Genomic DNA, 13,436 nt, shown 5'->3' with positions numbered 1-13,436 from the left:
ATGTCAGAGAGGGGGCTTCTGCTCGTCACGTCAGAGAGGGGGCTCCTGCTCGTCACATCAGAGAGGGGGCACGTGTACATGACGTCAGAGATGGTCTGTGGACGTCGCATCATAGAGGGGGCGCGTGTATGTTATCAGAGAGGGCAAGTGTATGTCACATCAGAAAGGGGGCGCGTGTACATGACGTCAGAGATGGTCTGTGGACGTCGCATCATAGAGGGGGCGCGTGTATGTTGTCAGAGAGGGCAAGTGTATGTCACATCAGAGAGGGGGCGCGTGTACATGACGTCAGAGATGGTCTGTGGACGTTGCATCAGAGAGGGGGCTTCTGCTCTTCACGTCCGAAAGGGGCTCCTGCTTGTTACGTCAGAGAAGATGGCTCCTGCTCGTCACGTCGGAGAGGGGGCTCCTGCTCGTCACGTCGGAGAGGGGGCTCCTGCTCGTCACGTCGGAGAGGGGGCTCCTGCTTAACACGACAGAGAGGGGGCTCCTGCTCGTCACGTCAGAGAGGGGGCTCCTGCTCGTCACGTCAGAGAGGGGGCTCCTGCTCGTCACGTCGGAGAGGGGGCTCCTGCTCGTCACGTCGGAGAGGGGGCTCCTGCTTAACACGACAGAGAGGGGGCTCCTGCTCGTCACGTCGGAGAGGGGGCTCCTGCTCGTCACGTCGGAGAGGGGGCTCCTGCTTAACACGACAGAGAGGGGGCTCCTGCTCGTCACGACAGAGAGGGGGCTCCTGCTCGTCACGTCGGAGAGGGGGCTCCTGCTCGTCACGTCGGAGAGGGGGCTCCTGCTTAACACGACAGAGAGGGGGCTCCTGCTCGTCACATCAGAGAGGGGGCTCCTGCTCGTCACGTCGGAGAGGGGGCTCCTGCTCGTCACGTCGGAGAGGGGGCTCCTGCTCGTCACGTCGGAGAGGGGGCTCCTGCTCGTCACGTCGGAGAGGGGGCTCCTGCTCGTCACGTCGGAGAGGGGGCTCCTGCTCGTCACGTCGGAGAGGGGGCTCCTGCACGCCACGACAGTGGAATCATTTGTTTATTAAGTACAGTTTGATGGTTCTCAGAACTATAAAGGGGCAGGAATGTATTTGTGCCATCACTGTAATTGCTTAAACACAGTAGAGCTTGGCTTTGCTGAATACCCGTACTCTGTAGTCTGACCCCTTTTTCTTCTTCACTTTTTCAGTCCCGTCTCACCAGCCAAAATGAGGCTTTAGCTCTACAGTCGATTCGCAACCTACCAGGAAACTCGCATTGTGTGGATTGTGATGCACAAAGTAAGTATATATCTCCAGAGACACCTAGATGAACTTCCTTTGTATTCTGCTAGAAAATCCGCTAGATACACAGTAAGCGGGGCTTCTTCACCTCTCACATTCTCCCATTACACAGTTATCAGCAGAACTAACCCGTCTACCGTTCTGCCTGTCCATAGACTATGTGGAAGTCAGGCGTCATTGGCACCTTTAGTAAAACAATGCACTGTTGTTCTCTCTGCACATTTACTCTTCGGATCAATTGCCAGAGCTGGTTTTGGTTAGTGTTTCATAATCCTACAGTTCTGCTGGCCCATTAAACATCCTATAGATTTATTATTCATTTTACTCTCTTATATACTGCCATTAATTTCACAGTACTTTACAGATACTATCATCACTGTCCCCATTGGGGCTCACAATCTGAATTCCTGTCATCAGTATGTCTGAGTGTAGCAAGAATCTGAGGAGAACATGCAAACTCCTTGTAGATGTTGTCATTTGTTCCTACAACCTCAGTGTTACAAGGCTACAGTGCTAACCACTGAGCCACCGTGCTCCTCCATCTCATCAGTGTCCCACCTGTGTGTGGTTACAGGACCACTAAGATCTACTGCTTATAACACAGCTAGATGTCTCTTGTGAGCCTGTGCTTGAGGGACCTCCCAAGGACTTCTCTGGATCACAGCTGGACTGAGCTATTTTGACTATATATTAGAAAAACCCAGCACTCATCTTAAATGATCAAACGGGATTTAATAGAATTCACTGTAGTAGAGAAACGTTTCGGTCTGGACTTCAGACCTTCATCAGTTACAGTGTATTAAGATGCGAATTCACTGGTAACCAGAGGTGATCCCATTTAGATAGGTAGTTTCATACCGGAAGATCTTTTTATAGAAGAGATGGATGGCAATGTTGAAGTCTGGGAGCAGACAAAGTGCTGCATACAGCCGTAGTGCTCATGGATGCGGTGTCCGCTGCTAGTCCAACTGATTGGTCTGAAGTCAAGACCGAAACATTTCTCTACTACAGTGAATTCTATTAAATCCTGTTTGATCATTTAAGATGAGTGCTGGGTTTTTCTAATATATATTTATGGTGTGGGAACCTACCCAGGCACCCTTATATATAGTTGTGCGCACGGTACCTTGTATTAAGCTATTTTGACTGACATGGGTCTATCTCGGTAGATCTGAGTCTGGTCGCTCTGCCCTAACCGTTGTAAGCTTTATTACATGAGCATTTTTACACGTTATGAAAAAGAAACCTGTTCTGTTAAGTTGCAACACGTTCATCAAGCAGAAAAGCATTCCGTGTATTCACATGGACAGGTTTAGTGCCTCACAGTAGAAAAAAAATAATAAATTAACTCCAGAATCAGCACTCGATTTACTATTTCGCAGTGTTGTTCTTTTCCATGCAGTTTTTACAGTTATACCCCATCATAGTTATGCACTATCCGTTCATGTGAATACATCCTGACTTATATCTTCAGTCAACCAATGTTCAATATTTGGTCCAGCTTAGATAAGTTACATGGAGATAGGATAAAAGAGGACAATTCCATTCCTGTAAATTGTGAGGTACACGGCAGGGAGATCCGGGGTGCTTATTCTCTTTACGTGAAGTTTCACATTGTATTATTAGTAGATTACTAAAGGCATAATAACCCTGAAGATAACACGAGCAGAGACTGTGTCACCTTGTGCCCAATTGGCAGTAATTCAGTATGTCCCCTGGAATTGATTTTTCCAATGAGTCTTGGTACTTTAAGTGCAATGCTTTGGTTCAGGAGCTATGTAAGAAAATTAGAGGGGTTTTCCAGACTACAGGAATGTTTTTTTCCTGCGCTTGTGCTTGCCAAATCAAATATACACACTGTAAGGCTACATGCACACGTTGCGGAAAGTCCTGCAGATTTTTCCGTACTGATTTTGGTAAATCCGCAGGTAAACCGCACTGCGGATTACCTGCGGAATTACCGCGGATTTTGTGCGGATTCCACCTGTGGTTTTACACCTGCAGATTCCTATTAAGGAGCAGGTGTAAACCACTGCCGAATCCGCACAAAGAATTTACATGCTGCGGAATAAACGCTACGTTTCCACGCGTTTTTTTCCGCAGCATGTGCACTGCGGATATTGTTTTCCGTAGGTTTACATGGTACTGTAAACTCAGGGAAAACAGCTGCGATCCGCAGCAAAATTCGCAACGTGTGCACATAGCCTTAGGATTCAGCTGTACTAGTCGGTTCACGCTGCCGGCATATGCCCAATCATATGTGATTTCCATTCTTGCAGTCATGAGCAGACTAGCTTCTTTACTTTCTTCTCTCAATGTTTTATTGAGAAAACTAGGAATAGAAGTCTGTCGGCATCATGACTTTAAGTAGGCAAAACGCATTTGAACAGTCATGTGACAACCGCTTTATCTGGCAAGTAGAGCTGAATCCTAGCACTGTGTATATTACACACTGTTGAGATTTTGTATGCTACGGTGCTAGAAGAAATCTTACCGTAGATTCAAAACCACTTTGAGTTTAAACTCAAATTGCCCAACCCTGTACGTTTTTGTTCTCCAGGAAGTGAGACACCCTCTTTGTTACCCCCCCTGTTGAGAACACAACTTTAGAAAGTATATATCTACGGGGAAGTTTGGAGAGAGAGTGATACGATGAGTTTATTAAGTGTGTATGGCCAGGTCAAGGCTACATTCACACAACATTCGTGTAAAATGGACCGGTTTTAGTGTGTGTGTGTGTTTCATCCATGTTACATCTGTTTTTTCCCCATACATTTTATAAAGCTGAAGCAGATACGGTCCAAACTTTTTTTGGGATCCACTGACTCTTAACAGGGAACCAGTGAAAAAGGGTTGAATGAGAATACGCGGAGTCTCACTGATCGGAAACATGGATCCGCTTTTAAAATGGATAAGTGATGGATCCATAGATCAATGAAGCTTTGAGTCCGTGTGTTGTCCATTTAAAAAACTGCTGGCCAATGGACATGTACAACAGAGGTGTGAATGCAGTCAAGGGCTAATAATGGACAGATTAAACAATGTGAACCCTTTTATTAGGTTAATCCCATTAAAAGGGTTCACATTGTTTAACCTGTCCAGTATTAGCCCTAAGGGTACCGTTACACTAAACGATTTACCAACGATCACGAGCAGCGATACGACCTGGCCGTGATCGTTGGTAAGTCGTTGTGTGGTCGCTGGAGAGCTGTCACATAGACAGCTCTCTCCAGCGACCAACGATGCCGAAGTCCCCGGGTAACCAGGGTAAACATCGGGTTACTAAGCGCAGGGCCGCGCTTAGTAACCTGATGTTTACCCTGGTTACCATTGTAAATGTAAAAAAAACAAAAACATTACATACTCACATTCCGGTGACTGTCACGTCCCTCGTCGTCAGCTTCCCGCACTGACTGTGTCAGTGCCGGCCGTAAAGCACAGCACAGCGGTGACGTCACTGCTGTGCTCTGCTTTTACTTTACGGCCGGCGCTCACAGTCAGTCACATCCAGCGACGAAAGAAAGTTTCAAACGATCTGCTATGACGTACGATTCTCAGCGGGGTCCCTGATCGCAGTAGCGTGTCAGACACAGCGAGATCGTAAGTATATCGCTGGAACGTCACGGATCGTGCCGTCGTAGCGACCAAAGTGCCACTGTGAGACGGTAATCTTAGACTGTCAAAGCATAATAGTAGTGATGTTACTGCATTCAGTGATTTCATATTAATGGCAGGCTTGGGACTTTTCTTTGCTGGGTCACACATTTTTATAGCTACACTGTCAATATGTACTATGGATTCTTCCTTCCTGATCTCCACAGATCCAGACTGGGCCAGCCTGAATCTCGGAGCGCTAATGTGCATAGAATGTTCTGGGATTCATCGCAACCTGGGGACTCATCTTTCTCGCGTCCGATCTTTGGACCTCGATGACTGGCCGCCTGAGCTAATAAAAGTCATGTCTGCCATTGGGAATGAGCTTGCAAACAGTGTATGGGAAGGAAGCAGTCAAGGCCATGTGAAGCCATGTTCAGAGAGCCCCAGGTCAGTGTCATTATTAATGTATTGAGAAAGAAGTGTTACCAGTTAATTTCATGTAACTTCCTCATTGTTATCAGTAGCCACCATCAATATATACTGTGTGTGTATATATATATTTGTAGATTGTGAGCCCTCGCGGGCAGGGTCCTCTCTCCTCCTGTCGTGACTTGTATGGTTTAAGATTATTGTACTTGTTTTTATTATATATACCCCACCTCACATGTAAAGCGCCTTGGAATAAATGGCGCTATATTAATAAATAATAATACGTACGTCCGTACGTACATACATACATACATACATACACTTGAAAAAGGCTCATTTCCCTGAGTTGAAACGTCGCCACTTTTGGCTATTAAATAGCACTTTTTTCACCTTTAACTGGTATGCTGCCTCCATTTTTTATCTTCTATATTGAGGTTTGGTGGTTACCTTTGAGGCCCGGTGTAACAGGCCAGAATATACTCCGTACCAGACTATGCCTGGGGTTAAAGTGGCCTAGGCCAGAGTATACCCCGGGGGTGTGAAAGAGCCCCGGCCAGACTATGCTCATGTGCAGGTCCTGCGATGCCTGCACTTGAGGAAAGAGAAATAGCTAATCAGAAAAACTATACTATATTTCTAATTGGAGATATTTGCTAATATTAGTATTATTACACCTAATACATTTTCGGATAGGATCTTGGAGATGGGCATACCCCTTTAAATATCTACAGGACATCTATCCTATTTATTCTATCTATCTTCTATCTATTCTATATACCTACAGTGGCATGTAAAAGTTTGGGCACACTTAGTCAAAATTACTGTTATCGTGAACAGTTAAGCAAGTTGAAGATTAACCCCTTTCTGCCAGCTGACGGAATAGTACATCAGCTGGCAGTATCCCCCGCTTTGATGCAGGCTCCAGCAGTGAGCCCACCTCAAAGCCGCGACATGTCAGCTGTTCTCAACAGCTGACATGTGCGTGCAATGGGCACGAGCGGAATCGCGATCCACCCGTGCCTATTAATCAGTTAAATGCCGATGTCAAACTCTGACAGCGGAATTTAACAAGCGCTGCCGGCCGCGCGTCCGGAAGTACTCGCACCGCTGACCCCCGTCACGTGATCGGGGGTCATCGGTGCGGTGCCATCACAACCAGAGGTCTCCTTCAGACCTCTATGGTTGTTGATGGCAGATTGCTATGAGCACTGACCACAGGCTGCAATTCTGCTGCATAGAGGTGATCTGTGCATCACCTCTGTGTAGCAGAGGCGATCGAGTAGTGCATGCTTCTAGCCTCCCATGGAGGCTATTGAAGCATGCCAAAATAAAATAAAAAGTGTTTAAAAATATAAACAAAATAAAAAAAGTTCAAGTCACCTCCCTTTCACCCCAATCAAAATAAAACAATGAAAAAAAAAAATCAAACCTACACATATTTGGTATCACTGCGTTCAGAATCGCCCAATCTATCAATAATAAAAAGGATTAACCTGATCGCTAAACGGCGTAGCAAGAAAAAAAATCAAAACGACCAAATTATGTTTTTTTGGTCGCCGCGACATTGCATTAAAATGCAATAACAGGCGATCAAAAGAACGTATCTGCATCAAAATGGTATCATTAAAAACGTCAGCTTGGCACACAAAAAATAATCCCTCACCCGACCCCAGATCACAAAAAATAGAGACGCTACGGGTATTGGAAAATTGCGCTTTTTTTTTTTGTTTTAGCAAATTTTGGAATTTTTTTTACCACTTAGATAAAAGTGGAGAATCATAATGGCAGGTCAGTTTTAGCATTTAGTGAAGCTAGCAAAAAGCCAAACAAAAAACAAGTGTGGGATTGCACTTTTTTTTGCAATTTCATTGCACTTGGAATTTTTTTACTGTTTTCTGTTACATGACATGGTAAAACCAATGGTTTCATTCAAAAGTACAACTCGTCCCACAAAATATAAGCCCTCACATGGCCATATTGACGGAAAAATAAAAAAGGTATGGCTCTGGAAAGTAGGGGAGCGAAAATGGAAAACAGCTCCGGGAGTGAAGGGGTTAAATGAACTCTTAAAGGCCTAAAGTTAACGAGGACCCATTTCCTTTTGTATTTAAGGTAAAAAAAAAAAATTCACCTTTTACGTTTAAAAAATTACAAAAAAGAAAATGGGCTGTTGCAAAAGTGTGGGCAGCCTGCATGGTTAGTACCTAGTACCACCCCCTTTGAAAGTATCACAGCTTGTAAACAATTTTGTAGCCAGACAAGAGTCTTTCAATTTTTGTTTGAGGTATTTTCATTCAATCTTCCTTGGAAAATTTTTCCAGTTCTGTGAAATTCCTGGGTCGTTTTGTATGTACTGCTATTTTGAGGTCTAACCACAGATTTTCAATTATGATCAATTAGGATCATTATACATTTGAACAAGACATCCTCTTTTCAACTTCAGCTTTTTTACCGATGGTGTTATGTTTGCATCAAGAATTTGTAGAAATGTAATTGAATCCTTTCTTCCCCTGTACCAGTGAAAGTTTCCCGTGGCATTGGCTGCAACACAACCCCAAAGCATGATTGATTCACCCTAATGCTTAATGGTTGGTGAGATGTTCTTTTTCTGAAATTCTGTGCCCTTTTTTCTCCACACATACCTTTGATCATTGTGGCCAAATAGTTCCGTTTTAACCTCATCAGTCCACAGGTCTTGTTTTCAAAATATGATAGGCTTTTTTTTTTTTTTTTTTTATAGAAGTTCTTCTGCATAGCTCTCACACTGAATTTTATGGTGAGGATGCAGGAGAGATTTTCTTCTGATGACTCTTCCATGAACGCCATATTTGTGCAGTTGTCTCTGAACAGTAGAACAATGTACCACAACTCCGTGGTCTGCTAAATCTTTTTGAAAATTTTTTTGCAGTCAAGTGGGGGTTCTAGGTTCTAATTTGCCTCTCTAGCAATCCTACAAGCAGCTCTCACTGAAATGTTGCTTGGTCTTCCAGACCTTATCTTGACCTCCACTGTTCCTGTTAACTGCCATTTCTTAATGACATTTCAAACGGAGGAAAGGGCAACTTGAAAACACTGTGCTATCTTCTTATAGCCTTCTCCTGCTTTGTGGGCCTTCACCATTTTAATTTTCAAAGTGCTAGGCAGCTGCTTAGAAGAATCCATGGCTGCTGTTTTTTGGCACAAGGTTAGAGGAGGCTGGGTTTTTATAAAGTTGGGAAATTTACATCACCTGGCCTTTCCTAATGACGATAGTGAACAAGCCATAACCCTAACAGGCTAATTAAGGTCTGACACCTTGGTCAAAGTTATCTGGGCACAGAAATCTCCAAGGGTGTCCAAACTTTTGCATCCACCCATTTTCCTTTTTACAACTATTAAAATGTTAAAAATGACTGCGGTATATTTTTGTTTGCTTAAAATACTAAGGATATGTCATTTTTACCTTTAGGCCTTTTTGAGATCATTTCATCTTCATCTTGCTTAACTGTTCACAATAACAGTAATTTTGACTTAAAAGTCCCCTCACCTTGACATGTCACTCTCTGCGAGGAGAAACGTTACCCCTTGGATCCCGACCAGGGGTGCTAAAACTTTGACATGTTGCTGCATCTACATATCTACATCTGTATATAACATTGCTTTATTAGTTTGTAAACTAGCTTTAAATGACAGAGAATTACAGTATGTAACAGCTGATGTTAAGAACGCATTGCACACGCATGTTCTATGGATGCTACTTCAGAAAAATCACATGGTACTTGTTGGACACTCATCCTACTTTTCTGGCTCATCATGGGACCGATTTTTGTATGCCCTAGTATGACTCCAGCCTTAAATTGGAGATGATTGTGAAGACACCCAATAAGGTCAGACTGTTAGCTAAAAATATTTTAAAAAATCAAAAAGAATTTCACAGGAACCAGAGCTGCAATCAAGGTGGAAGCTTCTTTATTTCTTCATTATAGGTCCGCTTCATCCAGACAGGACAGCACTGGAGTAAGATGCGCCAAAGTCATGAAGACACATTTGCCTCTTAATGAATTTGGCGTGTCTTTCAGCTGCCGTTCGCCAGCATAAGACATTTCACTTTTGTGGCGTAAGTTATGATAACGTTGTTGGCCACGTCCTTTCCTGAGTGGAGATGGCCAAAGTTGGCATAAAAATGCAGTGAGGTGTGAAATAATTTTACACCATTATTCTGGCGAAAATGTTTTGATACTTTGGGGTGTAAGAACACATTTTGGGGGGGGGCAGCCTTTTAGACTTTCCAAGTCATTATTTGTCTCCAGCGTTCTGGTATGTGTGTTAAGTGTAGCGATGGTTGTGGTTATGGCTCCCGTGTCGATCTACAGCCTCCACATACACTGGCCTCACAATGGCAGTCTTGGTCCAGCGAAATAGAAACAATTGTGACCTGTCGGCACTGCCGCCTAACCTCGGCTCTGCAATCTCAGTCTGCGCATGGAGAGTGATATTCTGGTGTGGAAATATAATAGATGATGGAGACGCAGGGATCATTCTATTTTCTGGCTTCTTGTAAATTGCAGAATGAAATGTGATGTTGTTGCCCAGTTCTGCGGCTGCCTGCATGGTCCCGGCTTTATTACTATGACGTTCATGTGTATGTGATGTCTTCTGACACGTTGTACAGAATAAAATAATCAGCGACATTACCGGGCCGTTGCTGTGGATACAAGACATATATAGCTCATGTTTTGGGAGAGAAATGAAGGCGGTGTATGCGACAGGACAATGCTCTTGCTAAACTGACCCATAGACCCATCTGCTCCCCACATGTCACTTCCCCCATTAACAAGCAATTGAATTAATTAAATGCTACTCAGAGCTCGCATAACAAGCTACCGGCAGTGTCCAAATTAGCACTGATAATCAAGGATGATTTCCTTTATTATCCTGCTAAGTGGAGAGCTGGCAGCCCCCCCTCGGCCCTCTCCACGCCTGCCCTCCCCTATTTACTTACCCTGGCTCCTGTCTCTGCCAGCCAGGGTCACCTCACCTCGTTAACTCGCTGTAATCAGGACCTCATGGCTGGCTGTGATCTCCACACTCTGGTCCAAGGGCCAGCTCCTGTGTTGGCGTGAATTTAACCCCTTGCACATCACAACGCGACCACGGGAGACTTCAGTCCTGAATAGAGCGTTATTAGACGGCGTGCTTTTAGGAGAGGCTCTGCTGTAGATGTGGTCACCTTGACCTCGTTACTGCCCTAAGCCTGAACCTTCAGTATTGCCCCATGACTGGCCATTATGCCCCTTACCTTCCCTTCCTCCCTGTTCCTCAGTCCCCTCCTGCCCGCTTGTCACTTACCTGTCTTCTCTCTCCTCCTGGCACGGTCTCGCCTCTCCCCCCTCTCGCTCGCTGGTTCAGCCTCAAACTGATAGATGGTGAGTGGAGGCCCTGTGGTCTCTCAGCTGAGTAATAGAGGCAGGAATTTCATTTTGCAACTGGCTGATTTAATGATCCGAAGGGTAATTAATAGGCTGATTATCTTAATGTTAAATATGTCCGGCAGCAATTACTCTGACCTCCTGCGTGTCAAGGTCCAGGCCTGGCTCTTCTTTCAATTAAGTTCTCTGGGGCTTAATGATATGAATACGCTCCCCAGCTCTGACACTGCAGCTGCCCAGACTGCGAGAGGCTGCTGGGCTCATGGGGAGCTTTTAATCAGAGCGTTCCCCCCCTTCCCCCTCCACGGACCATCAAATTTAACAATTAGAACAAGGGCAGTTTAACTTTCTTCTCTGCCAGTTTGCTGGTACCAATCACTCCTCTCATATTGTGTTCTCCACCTTGCGACTGTCTGCCCTCGCTCCTTGTACCTACTAGACCCTCTATTCCCCGCCACGTCACTTATTGTCCTCTCTTAGTGCTTTCTATGTACGCTTGTTCTCCTTGTCTCATGTAATTCATCTGAACGGTCTCTTATGGCTCAATAAACTGTCTCTGTTTCACAGTCTCTGTCTCTCTCCGAGTTTCTATTTGTCTTTCCTCTTTCTCTCTCCTCTTCTCCAGGGTACGTTCTCGCAGCTCCGAGCTGCCGCGTCTCTCCCGATATTAATTATCTTGTGAGTGCCGCTGTTTTTCCATTTGACAGGCTTAATTAATTGGCAGCAGCGGCCGAAAATGACAGGGCCACTAATTGCAACTCAAGGTGTATTAGAGTCAGACGGGCTGTGGCGGATCAGCGTGCCCCCGTTGCTGTGCTCCGACTAGGAAGCATTGCCTGTGCCGTGTGTCATGCGTGATTGTATGTGATTGTCGCCCGTGTGCTTGTCGCACGGATCTGACATTTTGCTGCCAATAAAGTTTGGACAGCTGGATTGTCTAGGGGGCAGCAGATGCTGCGTGTGTGTGTGTGTGGAGGGGGCGCTCAGACGCAGCCTGTGTTAACCTCTTTATTTGGGATGTGAATGCTGAAACGGTCATCTGACTACAGTCACTAAATGTGATACTAATGGTTGATGGTGTTAAACGGATGTTTGTAAGACAAAACCTGCAAATGGTCAAAGTTATGTGCACGGGGGTGTCCATTCTTTATTGGAACTATGTGGATATCTGCATGCAAAATAGTGGACTTTATTTTTCAACTTTGCTATGCCACAAAAATTTTTCCAGCGTAAATGTGCAGATTAGACGATCATCTAGATAAATCACTCTGGATGGGGTCAAAACAGCCTAAAAACGGGATCCGGGATCCGCCATGTGCTCAGTGCTGCTCATAAACGTCAAGCAGATCTGGCTTTGGTAAGCCCCAGAGCCTCTTTACTAGTCCAGGCTCAGTCTTTACTTTCCGTAATACCCATAATATTCATTGCTCTCCTAACCATAACTCTGTCTCTTGTAGGAACCATGCCAAGTCCAACACTGAGCCCAGCTTGTCCTCTTTACAGGCCGGTAATCGGTCCCTGTCCCTCCTGCAGTTATATGGCTGGAGCACCAGCGAGCCAGGCTCCCTTATCACTTGCTTTCCCAGCGTTTGCCCTCACATCCAGGCAGACATCGCAGGCATACTTTGTGCTTTTTACTTGTCTTTTGTTTTACTAGCCTCCACAGTCAAGTGTCTTTGTCACGTGGGCACAGTATGCCAGCCTTTCCTCTCAGCGGGAGATTGATTGCAATTTTCACCTTGATTAATTCCAACACAGGGTCCGTAATGAGAAATGCCCCTGTGTGTGAAATTTGTGTCCTGACTTAAAAGGGCCAGTGCCCAGGAGTATTTAACTTGTGTACTAAGATGTCGTATTTACAGTGCCGTCAGCTTACAGACCGCACTAGTGCATGGCATAGTTAGGCCAAGCAAAAAGCATGTTTGATTTTTATAAAATATTTCATGCCTTCTTTAGAATAGTGTTTTTGGACTTTTATAATAATAATAATACTTTTAGATGCTCAAGCAGTGGCGTACATAGAGATCATGGAACCCCATATCAGAAGTTATAATTAAGACCCCCCAGCCCGCTCCAAAAATAAATATATTAATTATTGTCTGGGTCACAGAAGAGCAGGTCTCGCATCTTTCTAGCCTTTAAATATTAATTTTTATCGTGGTGAAGTCCTAGATTCTTCTTTCTTTGCCCCCATAAAGAATGATGCCAACAAAGTGCACCACAAACGCAATATGATACCCCCTTAGTAAATTCCTCCAGATTAGCCTCCACATGCACAGTATAATGACTGTACTGTACCCCACCTCAACTCCCAAGGCAAACTATGGTGACCCCCAACACAGTATGATCTCAGTGTGACCCCACCCACAGCCCTCCGTGTAGTCTAATGGCCCCACACCTCTCCACGCTGCATAATGGCCCGCACTAGCTCTCCAAACAGTATTATTGACCCAACACAAACCTTCATACTGTATGATTGCTTGCATACAGTATAATGCTCCCCCTATGGTCCCTGTTGTGAATTCCGCTCTTGGGCTCCCTCCGATGGTTGTAAGTAGCACTTTTGTGAATTCTGCTCTTGGGCTCCCTCCTGTGGTTTTGAGTGGTATAGCTGCTTCTTGGATTTGGCATTAGCAGCTGCTTCAACTGATCATCTTTCTGGCTCGGCTATTTTAGTCTGGCCTTAGGCCTCAATCAATGCCAGTTGTCAATTGTTCCTGCTTGGA

The 13,436-nt window shown here is 44.9% G+C and overlaps 1 protein-coding gene across 8 annotated transcripts in view; it reads left to right on the top strand.

Annotated features, from left to right (window-relative positions):
* Positions 1-13,436, top strand: part of AGAP1 (ArfGAP with GTPase domain, ankyrin repeat and PH domain 1) — a 450,161-nt gene that overhangs the window by 412,256 nt on the left and 24,469 nt on the right. For all 8 annotated transcript variants that reach the window (XM_077272354.1, XM_077272355.1, XM_077272357.1 and 5 more), the window contains 2 exons: positions 1,183-1,273; positions 5,098-5,320. In XM_077272354.1, coding sequence (XP_077128469.1) covers positions 1,183-1,273; positions 5,098-5,320 — 314 coding nt within the window. The remainder of the gene's footprint in view (positions 1-1,182; positions 1,274-5,097; positions 5,321-13,436) is intronic.

This window comes from Ranitomeya variabilis, chromosome 7 (genome assembly GCF_051348905.1).
Source record: "Ranitomeya variabilis isolate aRanVar5 chromosome 7, aRanVar5.hap1, whole genome shotgun sequence".
Lineage (NCBI taxonomy): Eukaryota > Metazoa > Chordata > Amphibia > Anura > Dendrobatidae > Ranitomeya > Ranitomeya variabilis.
The sequence above is the reverse complement of the archived record's forward strand: the minus strand, read 5'-3'. Positions and strand labels throughout refer to the sequence as shown.